We start from the raw sequence: 18,134 nt of genomic DNA on the forward strand, positions 1-18,134 counted from the left end.
TTCATTGCTGCACAGGCTTTTCTCTAGTTGTGGCAAGGGGGGGCTACTATGTAGTTGTGGTGTGTGGGCTTCTCATTGCAGTGGCTTCCCTTGTTGTGGAGCTCAGGCTCTAGGGCAGGAGGGCTTCAACAGTTGGATCTTGTGGGCTCAGGAGTTGTGGCTCCTGGGTTCTAGAGCACAGGCTCAATAGCTGCGGTGCATGGCTTAGCTGTCCGATGGCATCTTCTGGTGGCATCTTCTGGTGGGATCTTCTGGGGTTAGGGATCAACTCTGTGTCTGCTGCATTGTCAGGTGGATTTTCTACCACTCAGTCCACTAGGGAAGACCTACACGTCTCTTTTTAACTTCAAAAAGATTTGATCAGAGAAGCACTCCATTTTTAAGGAATATCTCACCTGGTCTGCCATCCTGGGAACACACTTTGGGGAAATGGAAAAAAGAGAGGAGATAAGAAAGTGTTTGCATTCCTCTCCGAACTCTGGACCAGAATTCAGCATGGAGAAAGCGCCCTGGGCTAAGCGTTGCCCTGGCGGCAGGACGCCAAGAGCCCAGGGTGGGTACCAGGCACTGTCCCGGCGCGGAGGGGGAGGGCGTTTCCGGCACTGTACTGACTGCGCTCCGCTGGAAAGTCTAGGCTGGTGGCCACTTAGAAGAGTCTTAAGAGCATCGGTTTTGTTTTGGGCTTGAAGCGCTGTACAAGGCCACCTTTTAATAGTCACAAGGCCTCGGGTGACACAGCACGGGGTGTGTGTCATCCGAGGAGGAAGCATGCTCTCCTCCCCCAGCCCCGGGCCATGGCATTTCCTCTCTTCGGTGTGTTTTTCTTGCCACCAGAACAACTAAGCCTGGGCCACCATTTGCACAATTCCCCGGATCCTGCTACTTTGCTGCGGAGAACCCACGTGAACCGCGGGCGTCACCCGGGATTGTGCAAAGCAGTGGCGCCGTCCAAGCGCCTGCCTGCCGCAGGGTTTTGCCAGGACACTCCTATTTCTTAAGTCCTGCCTCAATGTGACCTCTCGTTTGAGCAGGCCCGTTATTTTCTGTTATGATACCCTATTTGTATCCTTTATAAATGATGACTCATTTATTGACACACAACCCCCTACATACTTTTTTGAATATTGTCTTTCTCCTCAAACGAAATATCAACCACACAAGGAGAAAGCAGAGCTCAGTCTCTGTTGAGCAGCGATTGTTATGGCCACTGTTGGATCCTTGGTGCCTTGGACAGCGCCTGGCACAATGACACACATCTAGCGTCTGTGTCTGTGGAATGAATAAAGAAAGAACAACTTTGCAAGTTCTTCCACACTTGAGTACTGATTGGTTGTGGTGAGTTGATGGACAAGGTCACTAACCAACCAGTGGCTGAGTGGTGGTGAAAGGGACGGACTTCTAGCCTGAGTCAGCCGTGGTCCCTGGGTCGGTGAGATAGCACAGAAGTAGAGAGAACAATAGAAATGAGTTTTTATTTGTAAAAAGTTACAAAATAATATTGTACAAAAATAAAGTCTGTAGAGAACTTTGGTTGTATAACACAAACGACTGAGACAGATCAGAGAAGTCAGAACTTCCAAAGAAGTGCACTCCTTACTGGATCAGATGGTAATCGCAACAATAAAGAAAAATCACAAACTTTACCCTTTTGTGGCTTTGGCAGAGCAAGTTGCTTCAGTGAAAACCTGCTTATGGTGTGTAGGCGATGCTGGGAAGGAGCTGTCAGCATCCGTTGAATCCTACCACCCCTGTGGGCAGAGACTCTCCACAGGGAGCTGGGGCCGAGGCTGACCCCTGGGGACGCTGGCCACCAGACCTGCCAGGACTCTCTGAATTGGACAGATGATCTGGGACTGCATCAAATTGCACTTCATGAACGACCGGTCGCCTCGACCTGTCCCTATTTTGAGCAGGCCACTCCTCAGCAAGTTCCCCTGCTCGGGCCCCAAGAGAGGGTGAGAGGCAGGCCCTTTTCCTCTATTTCCGAGTCCTACAAGGGGAGCAGAAAGGACAGAGGGCAGAGTGATGGGCAGCTTGGGTCCTTGGGGGTGGGGGTGGCAGAGGGATGTCTGGTAACTGCTGCTTCTTGGATTACTTTGTAAAATTAATATGATTATTTGAGGGAGGCCAGTAGGCTATTTATTTGCCAAATCTGTACTACTTTGGAGCTAATAGCCACTAAGGCAGTGATGTAGTGATAGATAATCCCTTTGATAAAAATCCCTTTTATGAGATAGGTCACAAGCTCTTAAAATAGGGCCCAGTTCATTGAGCAGGGGGGCAGTGACCAGACAAATCCATGACCTGGTCGCTGAGATAGTTTTTCTCACCCTATGTCCTTGCCCTGTCAAAGGCTTTCAGCATCCACGCAGTGGGGCAGGTGTGCCGAGGCTGGGCCAGGGCCCGTCTTCCACGTCCACCCTTCCCGGCCACCTTCTTCTGAGGAGGAGTCAGGTGTATGGGGGTAGCCCTTGGTGGCTCGTATGGCAACCAGGCTGACCCCACTTCCAGAAGGCCCGCAGCACTCCTTGGCTGTGCTGGGCCTAGATGTGTTTCTCAAGAAGGCGGTGGATGGATGGAAGGATAGGGGAAGTGTCTCCACTATCAGGGCAGAACCCCGGCTACCTGACAGAACTGTTACACTGAGGTCAACAGTGAGTCCAGCACCACCTATTAAAGGGACTTTAACCTTTGACATATATGGTTATGCATATCACAGATAGATACATGTGGAGGGGAGGGTGAGAGCTTAAACACCGCAGGAAATGGAGCACACGGTCTGTCTGCTGGGACAGGGAACCGTGTAGAAATGAGGGCAAATGCCATGGTCTCCATGCGCTGCTCCTGAAAAGGAAGGTCCATCAGAAATGTTCCTTCTGACATGTTCCTTCTCTAAACTATAAAAACAGGTAAGATGCTGAGACCCAGTGGGGAGAGGGGGGATGGAATCACATAAGGGCTTTTCTTAAAAAGGTAAAGTAAGTGATTTTTGCCTAGCGAAAATCTTTTTAATACTTTGAAAAGCATGGACCCTTGATCCCAATTAAAATTTCCTTTGCCACCTTCCTTTGCATTTTGCGAGCACATATACTTTGGCACCTTTGAAAAGAAACTTTAATAAATAAGGGAAAAAAAGAGAAACTCATTAGTGAACGGTAATAAATAACAATAACTTAAATCTCAATAAATATCTTCTCTATATTTCTGTATCTGAAACAGATGCATTGCATCGAGTAGCTTCTCTGGTCACTGGTGACCACGCATAACGGAGCTGGGGTGTATGTAACATCTGTCTCTCTGTAAACCTACAGCCCAGCAGCCTCCCCGCCCCGGTGCAGCTGGGGGCCTTCCCGCACGCTCTCCTGCAAGAATGCTGCCGAAAAACCACACTGGTTTCCTGTTTCCAAGGGCAGAAAGGAAATACCTTCAGGTTTGGTTTTAGTCATGAGGACAGCCTTTTTGGTTCCTAGCCAACTTCTTCCCACCCCACACACCATGTTTGAAATCAATCACCCACCGTTCCCCAAAATGCTGGTTGGAGTAAACCTCAGACCTGAACCTTTAAAGCAAAGGTTACTATCTCTCCTGGGTCTTTGATTTTTTTTTTTCCCCCTCCTTTCCGGGGTAAGTCTCCACTGAGTGACAAAAAAATAAACCTTTCTTGCTTTCAGCAGTAAAACGTAATGACAAGGAATGACACCAGGAGGACCGTTTCCCTGGTGTCTCTAGACATGTGAAAGCAAACCACAGGAGATACACTGGTTTGGTTTCAAGTGCATCCGCGGCTGCGCCCGTGACCCATGGCGGTGGACTGTATCAGATGAAAAGATGGCAACACCCAACCAGGGACACCAGCCCTGAGCTTCCGGTGACGTCAGCGGCCGTCCGGAAGAACGCGGACGGCTGTTTTTCTTCTCTCTCCTGTCCAGTTTTTTGCAGCTGGATCTCCCTCCACCAGGCTCCCACAACGGCTGCCTTCCTCCTCCTCCGCCTCCACTTCCTCCTCCTCCGCCTCCTTGGTCCTCATCTTCCACTCTGGGCAAACATTTTCTGGGAACCTTGGTCCCTTTCTTTGCACTGTAGCAGGAATGCAATACACAGCGGTCTCTGGAGCCGGAGTCAGATACATCCACACCTTTTAGCGGAATGCTTTCTTAGAATATGGTAAACCAGGTTATCATCTAAAAAGGACAGGTCGTCATCAAAGGCGATGGGTCTGCAACATGCCTGCCCGACTTTGTCACTCACCAGCCTTCTACTTTTGGATAAGTTTTTTAATATTTTGTCGTACATTGTTTCGGCTGCATCGCAAGAGCCGCTGCAGTACCTGAAAATGAGTTCCTCCTTGGTTTCGTAGCCCAAACCCAAGTCAGTGACGTTTAGATGCACGGCGGTGAGCACGCAGCCCCGATTTCGGCCCCTCTGGCCGCGCCGGCCTTTCCCTCTGGCATTCTCCGGGCTGGCGGCTGCCGCCTGCCGGTGCCGCTCTCTCCGAGGAAGCACGGCCAATTGTTTATCTGGTGACCTCTTCAGTCTTCTAATGGTAGCTTGAATAAAATCCATGACATCATCAAACTGATCAGGGTAGTCCTCTGGCATATTTGCTGTGCAACAGGAAAACAGAAATGGTCACATGAGACAAGCGCAATGACCATTTCAAGGAGTCTCTACGATCAGTCTCTCTGAAAGACGACCCAGTGTGCCCACCCCACAAACCCATGGCGAAACGACCCCTTCAGGGACCACTGTAAACCCCCAAGGACAAAGGCCAAAAGGCACCCGCCAAGATTCCCAGGAAGGAAATTCATTCACTTGAAGGAGACACACTTCCTTGGGGAGAACAAATCCTTAGAAACGGAATTTCCTTTTGGATGATGTCTGCCATTTTTAACAAGTCGATGTTGAGATGCTGATGGAGGGTCATTTCTTGTTCTAATAACGGTAACCTGCAGTCAGGGTTCTCAATTGTGAGTGTGGGTTGGACTGTGCTGCGATACTCTGGGAAAATAGAGAGACCTGGCCGACCCTCGAGGGAAGGGTGGGGAGGGGCCAAGGAGCCCTGGGTAGTTTTGAGGTAGGTGGTCCCTGGACCGTACTTTGAGAAACCTTGTCTTAGAAGGTGAAAGATGGATTAATCTTGGAAGACACTGCTGGTTTCATCTGGAATGTCAAGTGCGCCTCCCTGAACTCCATCCTGACTTAACACCTCTGCCCTGCTGGGTGGAACAAGAACCATTTGGATAGATCACATGGAAAAGTCCTGAATTCAACTATACTTTAAAACTTCCTTAAAAAACATAAAGAGACTGAAAAACAGCCCACTGTTCACTAATAAAGAGACTAATTTACCACTTCCTTGGATTAGCAGGACTTTAAAAATACAAGGTCAGACATAAGATGATGTCTACATGTATCACAGCAATACATGGAATGCAATGTTGTCTGTGGACAGGAGTGGTGGGGTCCTGCCTCTGCGGCAGGCTGTCATTACAACTCCCACTGGCTTTGGCTGCAAAGAGGACAACAGACGTGCACCTTAGGAAGATCACATGGAGCAATGACTGAGGTGATGCTTCTAGGATGCATTTTGGGCAAATGCATGAATTCAAGTTTTTTTTGGCATTTTCTGCTGTATTTCAACATTTGCTTCAGCTGATCAGGTAAGGGAAGAGAAACTATTTGAACAACTGAATACATTTCTAAAAGAGGAAAGTAATTCAGACGTCCATCTATTAGGTACTAGACCTTTTATGCTCCCCTCATCCCTTTTTCAGGGCTTCCTTGGTGGCTCAGATGGTTAAGAATCTGCCTGCAATGTGGGAGATGTGGGTTTGATCCCTGGATTGGGAAGATCCCTGAAGAAGGAAATGGCAACCTACTCCAGTATTCTTGCCTGGGACATTCCATGGATAGAGGAACCTGGTGGACTATAGTTCATGGGGTCAGAAAGAGTCGGACATGATCCCATTTTCAGGTAATTAGGATGTTTGTGGTTATACATTGCTTAGAAAAATATACCACAAAATTGAGTTGTTAGCAAGAGTGAACTTTTTTTTTTGCCAAGACCATGGTAAAGCAGAGGATTACATTGTGCCTAACCCATGTCAAATTGTTTTGTTACAAACGAATTGCTAAAACAGGTATCAGGTATCCTAGTGTGTAAAACATAATCCAACTAAGGCGACTTAACCATATCGATTGCTCTTTCTTATCTGTCTATACAGATAGATAATATATAATATTATCTATATTAGGGCAAAATATAGGACATATAGTAATGGAAAGAGTGGGGATGGTATGGAATTTCCAGGTCACCTTGTTGTCCTAAATCTAAAATCTAAAATCTGACACTGGGTGGTTCTGTGCATAGAAGTCTCGAAGCTGCATCCATTGGTGTGTGGCCAGTCATCTCTTGTCTGGATAATCACACCAGACGTGAGCCCCCGCATTCCAGCCTTACCCTCCTTCAGTCTATCTTGCACCTGGCAGCCAGGGCGACGCTCTTGAAACTGTGAATGCAGCTCATGTCCCTCCTCTGCTCTAGCCCGCCAGTGGCTCCCCACTTCTCTTAGAGTAAAAGCCAAAGTCCACACTGGCCTGAGGCCCTCCGTGATGGGGCCCCCCTCTCCATCCCAGCCTTCGTTACTGATGACCTCGTGTGCGACTCCCTCCTCCTTACTGCCTCCCCTCCAGCTCCTCCGGCCTCCTCCCTGTTCTTCAAACACAGGGTTTCTCAACCTCAGCGCTACTGACACTGGGGCTGGCACATCCTTTGTTGTGGGAGCGTTTGAGGATGTTTAGTTACACCCCTGGCCTCTACCCAGGAGATGCCCATACTAGCCTCCACCCCCATCCCAATGGTGACAAATGGAAGTGTCTCCAGATATGACCAGATGTCCCCTGCGGGCAAAATTGTCATGGCTGAGAACTGCACACATCAGGCACTCAGCCTTTTGTGGGCTGTTCCCTCTCTACAGAAACGCTGTTTCCGCAGAGAACTCAGTGACTCACACTCACATCCCCTTCAAGTCGGCTCAAAAGTCACCGCTACCCAGCCCCACCTTGACCTCCCTGTTTCAATTCAGTTCCTCCCAACCTCGAGTCCAGATCCTCCTGCCCTCTTCCCCCCACAGCAGACTACTCGACCCCTTCCAACACACTGTCTGACTTTTCTCATGGTGCCTATTTGTTGTCTGTCTTCTCTGAGCGAATGTCACCTCCAGGAGGCAGGGACCTCTGCTTGGCTTGTTCACCAATGAATCCTGGGAGCTTACAGTAGGATCTGGTCCCTGGAGGCCTGCAATTTTTTTCTCTTTTTGAACGACTTAGGTCACTTTACGAGGGTGGAGAGTCCTTCATTCTCAAGGGAACACTTTGGCTTCAGCCACACCATGATGAATTGAAAGGCTCCAGAATACAGTCTCTATCCCATGGGCAGCCCCAGTGCCCGCAAGTACACACACATCTCCCACCTGAGAGCAAATAACTGTCTCAGAGCTGCCTCCCTTGCCAGCTTCCCCTGCACCTTTACAGTGTCAGCTCTCAAAGCCCACCTCATTCCGAGGATTCTGAAAGGCTCTGGCTCCCTGGGAGCAATGTTTTCTCAAGCAATACTGGGAGAGTGGGAGGGTATATGGATTCGAAATTTCCCCTGAACCATTTCCTACCTGAGTCCCTTAGGAATCTTCTTACCTTCCTTCCTTCCCACCTTTCTTTGTTCCTTACTTCTGCCCTCCCTTTCTCCCTTCCTTTCCTTCTCTTTTCTTAAAATTAAAAAAAAAAAAAAAATTTCTTGGCTGTGTGGTAGGGTTACTGGATCTTAGTTCCCAGACCAGGGATTGAACCAAGGCCATGGCAGTGAAAGCACCAGGTCCTAATCACTGGATCACCAGGGAATTGCCTAAAAAATTTTTAAAAATCGCCTTATGTGAAAGACATGAACTACTTATTTTGACAAATGAGTTGCTTGTGCTATTTGTGACTTTTTTTCCAACAATAAGTTATAAAAGAGGAAATTAGATGTGCTTGATTTCAAAAACCTGAACAGAAGTCTGAACTTCTAACTGATAAATTAGTGATTAGTCAAAATACAAAAAACAAAACAAAAAAGCCTTCAAATATCTGAAAGACTCTTTGTTTTACAAAAAGATTTACATGATGGGGTCCCTGGTTCTTTTTTTTTTTTTCCATTTATTTTTATTAGTTGGAGGCTAATTACTTTACATCATTGCAGTGGTTTCTGTCATACATTGAAATGAATTAGCCATGGATTTACATGTATTCCCCATCCCAGTCCCCCCTCCCACCTCCCTCTCCTGGGTCTTCCCAGTGCACCAGGCCCGAGCACTTGTCTCATGCACCCAACCTGGGCTGGTGATCTGTTTCACCCTAGATAATATACATGTTTCGATGTTGTTCTCTTGAAACATCCCACCCTCGCCTTCTCCCAGAGTCCACAAGTCTGTTCTATATATCTGAGTCTCTTTTTCTGTTTTGCATATAGGGTTATCGTTACCTGGTTCTTTTTAAGAACTCCTGAATAGATCATTAAGTTAAGAACCTGGGAACATGGAAGTTCAAACTGATTAAGAATCAACTAAACTGATTAAGAGTCAACTAAAGATTAATCAGAAATGATGTTAGTTGCTCAGTTGTGTCCAACTCTTTGCGACCCCATGGACTGTAGCTTGCCTCTGTCCATGGGATTCTCTGCCAGGCTCTTCCAGGCAAGAATACTGGAGTGGATTACCATTTCCTCCTCCATGGAATCTTCCCGACCCAGGGATCGAACTCAGGTCTCCTGCATTGTAGGCAAACTCTTTACCATCTGAGCCAGGAGGGAAGAAGCCCCAATAAATTAGTGATTAGTCAAAATACCAAAAAAAAAAAAAAAAAAAAAAAAGGCCTCAAATTTCTAAAAGACTCTCTGTTTTACAAAAGGATTCACATGATGGAGTCCCCGGTTCTCTTTAAGAACTCTTGAATAGATCATTAAGTTAAGAACCTGGGAACATGGAAGTTAAAACTGATTAAGAATCAACTAAAGATTAATCAGAAATGAGGATGAAATATTACTGAGAGTTTAACATAAACGGGAAATCATTTGCATTCAGAAGTTCAGCTTACACTAGTTTAGACTCATTAATTTATATATCATGATAAATTACATTCTTTTTACTAGAGTTATAATGATTTGAATCAGCATTTATAATGTTTTTATTAATTGCCCGACACTTTCAAATTTCCAGAAAAACACTGTCCCTCCTTTTTATGACATTTGACTGTATGCCTTTGTCCACTGGCTTTGCTTGCCAGACAAAATATAGAATACCAAGTTAAATTTGAATTTCAGATAACTAGCAAATGATTTTTTAGTATAAGCAATCCTCAGTAATAATTGGGACATACTTATCTTTTACTGTAAGAATGTATAGTTCCTTTATTTTAATTTCTACTTGGCCTTCTGGAATGATGTGTGTAGCAGTATGGATGCACTGATCACTTATTCTTTAGGGTGAGGTGGTGAATGGATCATTAAACTTGAATTAAAAGCTTTTCTGACACTGGGGAAGCAGTCAATCCATGTTCCCTGTGTTAAACTGAAGACAGCAGCTATGAGAAGAACTCCTTTCATGGGACATCTCCCTCATAACTTGTTGTTAAGGTGGAAATATTTATTTAAGCCTCAAGTTCAGGACATAGGCAATTCTAATTGAACTGAAGGGATTCCACCCTCCCCATCCTCTTCTCCTTGAAGAATAGAGTAAAAAAATAAATATTTATGCTGAAAGTTGTACATGGATACAAATTTTGGAAACTAGAAAAGGGCAACATGATATTTTCCAAACCACAGAGCAAAGAGGCCTGTCTCTTCCAATGGAAAATTCCTAATCCCAGGCCTTTTGGTGCTGACTGAATTCATTTCTAGAGAGACCTCCATTTATCTACATGAAGTATTTGTGGGGTGCGTTGGGAGCCATGCACCTCACTGAGCCAATCCTTAGCATCCTGCAGGGGCCCAGTACCCAGCCCAGGCAAGTAAACTCCCCAGCAGGAACCAAGAAACCCATAGCTGCCTCCATGTTCCTGGAATTCACTGAGCAAAGTGGAAAGAAAGGGGCTTGTGTTTGGATTAGTTCCCCAAATGAAGACTTGATGTCATATCACTTTCTTCATCCTATAAAGGGCTTGGCAGCATGTCAGCTACACAAATGGCCCTTGTTAGTAAGAACTTTGACAGTAAAATACTTGCAAACCACAAAAGAAGAGCATCGTTTTGAAAAAACAGGTCAAACACTTGCTCATTTCCCAGACCCACTTGGAGGCTCGATCTCGGAAAACATGGACATCAAAAAGCCAAAGTTTTTGAACAATCAAAATGCTCAAATGCATTTAAGTCATCCTTTTAGTGTGCAACTAAATATTTTGGCATTATTCTATTTAAAATATTTAAACTTTGATGTGTCCTTCATATAAACAATGTTATTTAAACAAGTGAAACCTTGTACTGGGCCAGACTCCGGGAACAAACCAAACTATTCACTACCCAGACTTTGCCTTCCTCGATTATGGGAAAAAAACAATAACGCTACCCTAGGAACAAAGGCCTGGGATATTGACTATCTTGTAAAGTTAATTGAGTTTTTATAGGAACAGTGGTGAGACCTGGGAGTACTCCTTGTAATAGCCAAACTAAAAAGCACATAATTCAAAACATTATCTTGGCTAGGCTGGCCTTTAGTGGACAAAGTTTTCTTTTAAATGTTAGATTTCTCTTAAAAAAAGGGTACAGGTTAATGATACTTTAATCAAAGAGGTCATTTTATAGTCCTATCGGATGGTCCCCCTCCTTTCCCCAGCTGGGATTCTAAGCCACTTTTCAGCCTGTCTTCCACCCATGGGCCCTGGAGGGAGTCCAAAGCTCAAGGTTGTGCACAGAGCAGTGAGGATGTGACCCCTTACCTAGAGTGGGAGGGGTCTCTGTGGCTTCCAGAGAAGAGGGGCCTGGACTCTGGTAACCACAGAGGGCCTCTTGTACAGGAGCCATCTTCCAGGCCAGAGCCAGCCTCAAGGATGCAGGGGTGCTGGAGGGAAGACCCAGGTGTTCCTTGTTCTGGGGGTCCTGCCTCTATGCTTCACTGGAAATCACCCAGCTGCTGGGTACTGGACGGGCAAGAGTTAATACTCTGAGGTCCACAGATGTGACCTACGGCCTAAGCCAGGGCCACACAGGTGAGATGCGCTTCTTCAACCAGCACCCGGGTGCCCTCGCTCCAGGCAGTGCCCAGTTCTGGGGTGGGCTCGACCCTGGATACGAGGCCTAAGATGCTGCATCTGGGGGCATTGCGGGGCGGGGCAGCCCACCCTCACATGTGCAGCCTCCCCTGAAAGACGGTCCACAAAAGGAGGTGAGTGGAAACCCCCCTGGCAGTGGAGGACATTGACTCTGATATTCATTGCCCACCTGAACCCCAGGTAAAGTACAAACTGCTCTGTAGACCAAGTACATGGAAAAGAGAAGTTCTCTTTCTGTGTATGTGCGTATACACATGCGTGTATATACACGCATGTATGTGCATATATACATATACACTTCTATGTGATTTTGCATGCTGTGCTCATTTGTGTCTGACTCTTTGCAACCCCATGGACTAGAGCCTGCCAGGCTTCTCTGTCCATGGGATTCTCCAGGCAAGAATACTGGAGTGGGTTGCCATTTCCTCCTCCAGGGGATCTTCCCAACCCAGGGACTGAATCCTCATCTCCTGTATCTCCTGAAACAGCAGGCGAATTTTTTACCCCTGAGTCATCCGGGAAAGACCAACACAGATACACATGCACGTCTGTATGAAAAGAAAAGATCAGTCTAAGATTTATATAACCTCTCAGGAGAATTCCCAACTAATGTCATTCTTTAGAATGTTATTTTTACTTTTATAATGTACAAAACATGATTTTCTTTCACTAGTATTGAAATAAGAACTACATGGTAGAGCCTCACCTTTAAAATTCCTCTTATTACAAATGGCATCATCCTGTATTATAAGCGATAGCTTCCTTGGTGTACTTAATAGTCACAAGAGAAAGGTCCCAACCTGAACTTGAACCCCAGTGACATCCCTGCAAGGTTAAAGCAGGGGTCACATACTATCTGTCCTTTACAGAGCAGGAAACTGAGGCTCAGAGAAGATAAATATCTATCCACCCAAGGTCACGTGGCTCATACAAGTGGACTCAGTCGGTTTGGTTTCAGAGCTCACACTTGTCCCAGTGCTCCTAGCTGCCTATCTGTTTTTAAGTAAAAATTCCACGGTGGTGTAGTTTGTCTTCTGTCAGACTGTGGCAACTTACTCTGGGAGGAGGGCAAGGTATGCTGACTCCACCTGCATGCATTTACCACATTCAGAACAGGAAGTGAGAAACACTCCCTATTGGAAAGTTCAGCAGGCACGGAGGTGCATTAAGTAGATTTTGAAGTTAGGCTGCCGCAGGCTGCAGAATACAGTATATTGTCTCCCAAAAGGGAAAAGCATGCAGGTCAGGGGCACCTCTCCCAGCTCCTGGGTCTTGCATGTCACTCCAAGGCAGAACTGGCAGTTTCCCAGTAAAAACCGGAAAACCGGCAGCCAAGGGCGGCGGCAGATTCAGACAGAGAGGCCCTGTCTCCGGAAGCTCCTCAAACTCACACTGGCGCCAAGTGACAAAATCTCACTGCAGAGCTGGAGAGGACAGAGCTCGGGATTCCACCCGGGGTCAGTCCCTGCTCAGCCTTGCAACCTTGGACTAGGCAATCCTTCTGAGGTTGCCTATCCCTCTGGTGGGGGGGGGGGTCCCCAGTGCTGACACCCTAAGATGTGGACAGTCTCGAGTCTCGGGAAACCCCTGCCCAACACTCATATGCAGTCACCCCCACCAGGGAGAGGACCACCTCCGCTGATGTCCCAGCGGCATTCTGCTCAGCCGCTACCATCGTGGCCCCAGGAGACCCCACAAGAGGTTCTAGCAGTCCTAAATGTTTTTTGTTTGCCTCTTGTCTCAACATCTTAGTTACTTCTGAAATAACCAAGTGCCTCTCGACTCATCAAATCACCTTCCTATTTGTCTTTAGGAGAGGTGAAGGGATGTGTAGAGAGGGCCATGTATCTGAGTCTCAAAACATCCAGGTTCTTCCGGGAGGCAGCCTTACATTTCAGTCTCCACCTGGAAAGGCAGAGATGGAGCCCATCATCTCTGAGAGCACAAAGATACCAACAGGCTATATTCCTCCAGCGCTTCTCAACCAAATGGCCAACAAAATCGGTTTTATTTTTTAAAATGAAACATGTTCTCAAAATCTCTGTTTTATTCATTTATGATTTTGCTGCTTCTATCATATGTAGGTCATGCTTTGACCAACGTCACACATACTTATGAGCTATACCATGTCTGGACTGTTTATTCTACAATTTAAGAAAATATGCTTAGGTCTTAGAACTCGGAGGCTAGAATTGTCCACGGCAACTGCTGCCAAATGGATTCTGAGAGCCCCACAGCTTGTCTTGGAAACTGTTGACCCTTGTTTTTAATCTGACCTTCTATGACCTCTGAAATGTGCAGTGTTGGTCCAGGAGAATGTTCCAGTTCTCTGAAAAATTCAAAGTTCTGTCATCTGCTGTTTAAAAGTTTTGATTTTGCCACTCAATTGAAATTATTTTTAAAAAGTGCCCATGGGTCCCTAAGCACTAGATTGCTGAGGTTATCTTGCACTATGTAATGACTACCCTGGCTTTCCTATTTTGGACACAGTATTCACCTAGCATTAGATAGGCCATCCTGGTCACTTCAAGAAGGGTCCACGGCATCTGTTCTAGAACAGTTACCAGCTGAGGCCATTTACTAAGTCATTGTGACCACTGCTGGAGCGACTGGTACATTCTCTTCGTGACCAGTGGTTGGCTGGCAATAAAACATGACATGGGTTTATTTGAAAAGTATTTGTGTTATAAAAACACCAGTGTTTTGTCGTTTAAAGAAGTATTTCTGGATCCTCTCAAGGCAGAAGAAAAGACCAACCAGTTCAAAATTCAGAAAAAGGAATTCAGGGTATACCGTTAAAGGCCACTTTGCCTAACCAAAATGCCATTTTATTTACCATCCCCACCTACTTTGACCAACATCACACATACTTCTTAGAAATACCATTTCTTGACTATTTATCCTACAATTTAACTGAGAAAACTTATCACTGTAATTGAAATTACTCCATGAATACAAATAGCCCGAAAACTCTCACTCAGGAAAGATGGACTATATTCATTTTGTTATTCAGATTCTAATTGCTCTGATTTCCGCCTATGTGGTTCATGCTCTTATTATAGTGATGTTAATAATTTTATGGTAATACAGAAATGGCTCCCCTGAGGGGGGAAATGTTCATTCTTCTGCTTTTAAGTCAGGAAAACACCCAGTAGGGTGTCCATTTGTCAGCTAATCCATGAATACCTGGTGTGAGCTGAAAGCACTCCACAGCCAGCTGTAAACACCTTACTCTCAAGAGCGCACACCAGGAGCCCTGCTATTGTCCTCACAAAACACTTTATGGGGAGGGTGAAAAAGTTACCCAGTGAAACTAAGCGCACACAAAGGGAAAATAATCCCTTGTGGTGTTATCAGAGATGGGTGGTTTTTCAGGGGAAACCCCAGAGGAACCTGGAAAGCAAATGAACCTCACTTCCTCCTTCCCAAAAGGCCCTGTCTGCAGTCGGAGAGGCCTGGCAATTACACTGGGGCCTGCATCCAACTTTCCTGGGCCCTTCCCCACAGGCCAGCTGAGCTGTTGTTGTTTAGTCGCTCAGTCAGGTCCAGCTCTTTGGGACCCTATGGACTGCATGTAGCCTGCCAGGCTCATCTGCTATGGGATTTTCCAGGCAAGAATACTGGAGTGGGGTGCCATCTCCTCCAGAGGATCTTCCTGACCCAAGGATCGAACCTGGGTCTCCTGCATTGGCAGGAGGATTCTTTACCACTGAGCCACCAGGGAAGCTATTAACGGAGCATTGGATAGAAGGAACTCGAAGGGCCGGAGAGACCTGGGCAAGAAGAGGAAGGACCGAAAAGCTGAAAGGAGAACAAAGAGGGTGGACGGGAAGTGTTCTTTTATCATTCTAGCCTGCCTGATGGATTCCTGCCATCAGAGTGAGGAGGGACTCTCTACCCCTCAGTGAATGACTTTACTGGACTCTCAAAGACTCTTCAGATAATGAGCTAGAAGTATCATTCAAACCAGTCAATCCTAAAGGAAATCAGTTCTGAATATTCATTGGAAGGACTGACGCTGAAGCTCCAAGACTTCAGCCACCTGATGAGAAGAGCCGACACACTGGGAAAGACCCTGATGCTGGGAAAGATTGAAGGCAGGAGGAGAAGGGGATGACAGGGGATGAGATGGTTGGATGGCATCGCTAACTCAATGGACATGAGTTTGAGCAAACTCCAGGAGATAGTGAAGGACAGGGAAGTCTAGCATGCTGCAGTCCATGGGGTTGCAAAGAGTCGGACACGATTTAGTGACTAACAACAACAATCATTCAAAACCAGCTGCATTCAAAACCTCCACTCCTGACTTTTCTCCTCCCTGACTTTCTGACATAGCCAGGAGAGTTATGCAGCAGTGCAGTGCACTGGCAGGAGGTGGTCATGTGGTCCCAAGTAAGTGTTGGGTTAGGCTTTCCCAAGTCCAGTCTGGCTGAGTTGCCTATAACCTTGTGCAGCCCCAACCTCCCCCTAAAATGGGTATCATTATTCACATTGGGAGAAAAGTTTTTAGCTCAGGGCCTGGAGACATTTAACAAATGGCCCAAAAAGTAAGTCCTATGGTTTTCACGTCTGATGATGATCCTTCATTGACATTATACTGGAGGAAGCAGCATGAAGATCAACTTGGCTGGCTCATGGACAGAGTACCCTAAAGGGGATGCAGACACTGGCCCCTTGCTCATCCAGTGTGTCCCACAGAGCGGAAGGCCTGGAGGCCCTGGCATGGTGATCTGTGGGCAGAAGGAGCAGACCCATCTTGGGAGTCTGGGCTGCCTCTTCCCTCTTCCTAGGAATGCCCTCAAATTAACCACCCAAACCTCAACTGACTCCACAGCCCATGAACAATGTTTTGTGTTCACCACGGCATTGGTCAGTGTCTCCAGACTGTGGCATGTATCCTTTGGAGGGGTGGGGGTACATGAAGATTTTTTAGAGTCTACAGGGCATTTTAGAAGAATCCATGTCCAGATCCTCAACTTCCACATGTGCTGCATTCTAAGACTGGTCCACAGACAAATACTCCTACGGCCAGTTTTACAATCGCCTGTGGACTTCCTCAGACAGATGCACTTCTTGCTCATCTCGCTCATTTTACCGCAAGGCACTGTCTGGTGGATAGATACCTGTAAGGACAGTCCGGGTGTGCAAGGCTCCTTGGGCTAAACTGGTGCTGGTGACTCACGATGTGAAGACACGTCATCATGAACTCAGTGTTCCAAAGATGTGAACCTGAATCTAATCAAGTGCAAACAATCCCACAGATGCAACCCGAGGGGCAGTCTGCAGAACCACAAGCAAGACAGCCTGGACTTCTCAAAATGTTGTGGGGGGAAAAAAGGGTTGAGAGCTAATTCCAGATTAAAGGAGAATAAACAGACACAACAATCAAATGCAATTTGTGACCCCTGATTAAGGAGAAAAACTATGAAGGACATTCTTGCCAATTGGGGAGATGTGATTATAGACTATCTGTTGGATAACAGTATTGCACAAATGTTAAGTTTCCTGAGACTGATAACTGAATTGTGGTTACATAAGGTAATGTCCTTGCTCCTAGAAGGTTCACATTAAACTATTTATTGTTAGGCTTGAAAGTAATTCTCAAATGGTTTAGGGAAAAAAAACGAAGCAAATGCTAACAAGAAGTCCATCTTGGTGAAAAAGACCTGTGGGGGTTCATTGTACTATGAATATTTTACTGAGGAAAAGTCCCATATGAATAAATCAAGAAATATCAAACTGGGTGGTTCCATATTTCATTCTGGTCAGGCAGTCATGGCAAGGCATGATCTGCTTGTCGGTCTATTTACCCATCCATCTATTCAGCTTACAAGTAGGATCCAAAAGGGTAGTGGTTGCCATAGATGCAGACTAACATGTGTATTTGAAATGAAAATGAAGTTGGACCTTTTCTGATGAAAAAAATCAATGTATTTGAGCTGATACATTTGGATAATTTCCCACAAATTGAATAAGCTAAATTTGCAGTTCCAAAGTTTTGCCAAAAATATTGAAGCATATATGTAGCTGCCAAATGGGCTGGAAATTACTTCTGCTACAACTATTTAAACTTGTTATAAAATTACAGATGTTACCTTAGGAGTGTGTGCTAGTTTTTCAACATAATTCGGTAGGTTTGCAAGAAAAAAAGTTTTTAAGACTTTCAAAACTAGGCCTTCCAACTCAGTTATCCTAGAAAATCTTTAAAAAGTGAGTTGTATCTCTACTGAGTTAACCAGTTGATTCTCAGTAGAGACATAAAATCTGCTTATACAAACCCACTCCTGTTTCCATAGAGGTGACTGTTCTGGCTTACGTGTGCTGTTGCCCTTGGCTTCCCATGTGGACACTCCCTTCCCTGGGCAGAACAGAAGCTATCTGAGAACAAGTACCCCCCCTGAAGGCCTCAAGTATTTGAGGAGACCTCACTTTGTACCGAAGAGTTAGGGAGCCTTCCCTCATTGCAAAAAGCATCGATAGTTTAGGAGTGTGTGAAGAAATGCATGTTTCTCTTCCTAAAATGTCCTGATTTGGATTCTGAAGTACCATGAATAAAATAACCCTAGGTCCACTCTGGCCCAAACAGGGATCAAAGAAAGGGCCTGGAGGAAATATAATATTCCTTGCTTCAGCTCATTGATTTTCCTAGAAATACATGTTTCAGGTAGTGAATGTATTTTTATCAAGTCAAGATTTGTGTTTTCTTAATCTACTAATATGACAGTGCAGTCTGTATTAAGCCAAAATTACTGGTTTTGGGACTAGAAGTTTGAGGTTTGAATTCTGGTTTCATGACTTACTAAATTTGTGACCCTGAGAAAATCTCTAGGTCTCATTGC

General features: G+C 45.7%; 1 protein-coding gene across 1 annotated transcript in view; it reads right to left on the minus strand.

Moving 5' to 3' along the window:
* Positions 1–1,450: 1,450 nt before the first annotated feature.
* Positions 1,451–18,134, minus strand: part of GDNF (glial cell derived neurotrophic factor) — a 28,690-nt gene continuing 12,006 nt past the window's right edge. The window contains exon 3 of the mRNA XM_070476596.1: positions 1,451–4,604. Coding sequence (XP_070332697.1) covers positions 4,120–4,604 — 485 coding nt within the window. The 3' untranslated portion in view covers positions 1,451–4,119. The remainder of the gene's footprint in view (positions 4,605–18,134) is intronic.

Source organism: Odocoileus virginianus, chromosome 14 (assembly GCF_023699985.2).
Source record: "Odocoileus virginianus isolate 20LAN1187 ecotype Illinois chromosome 14, Ovbor_1.2, whole genome shotgun sequence".
Classification (NCBI taxonomy): domain Eukaryota; kingdom Metazoa; phylum Chordata; class Mammalia; order Artiodactyla; family Cervidae; genus Odocoileus; species Odocoileus virginianus.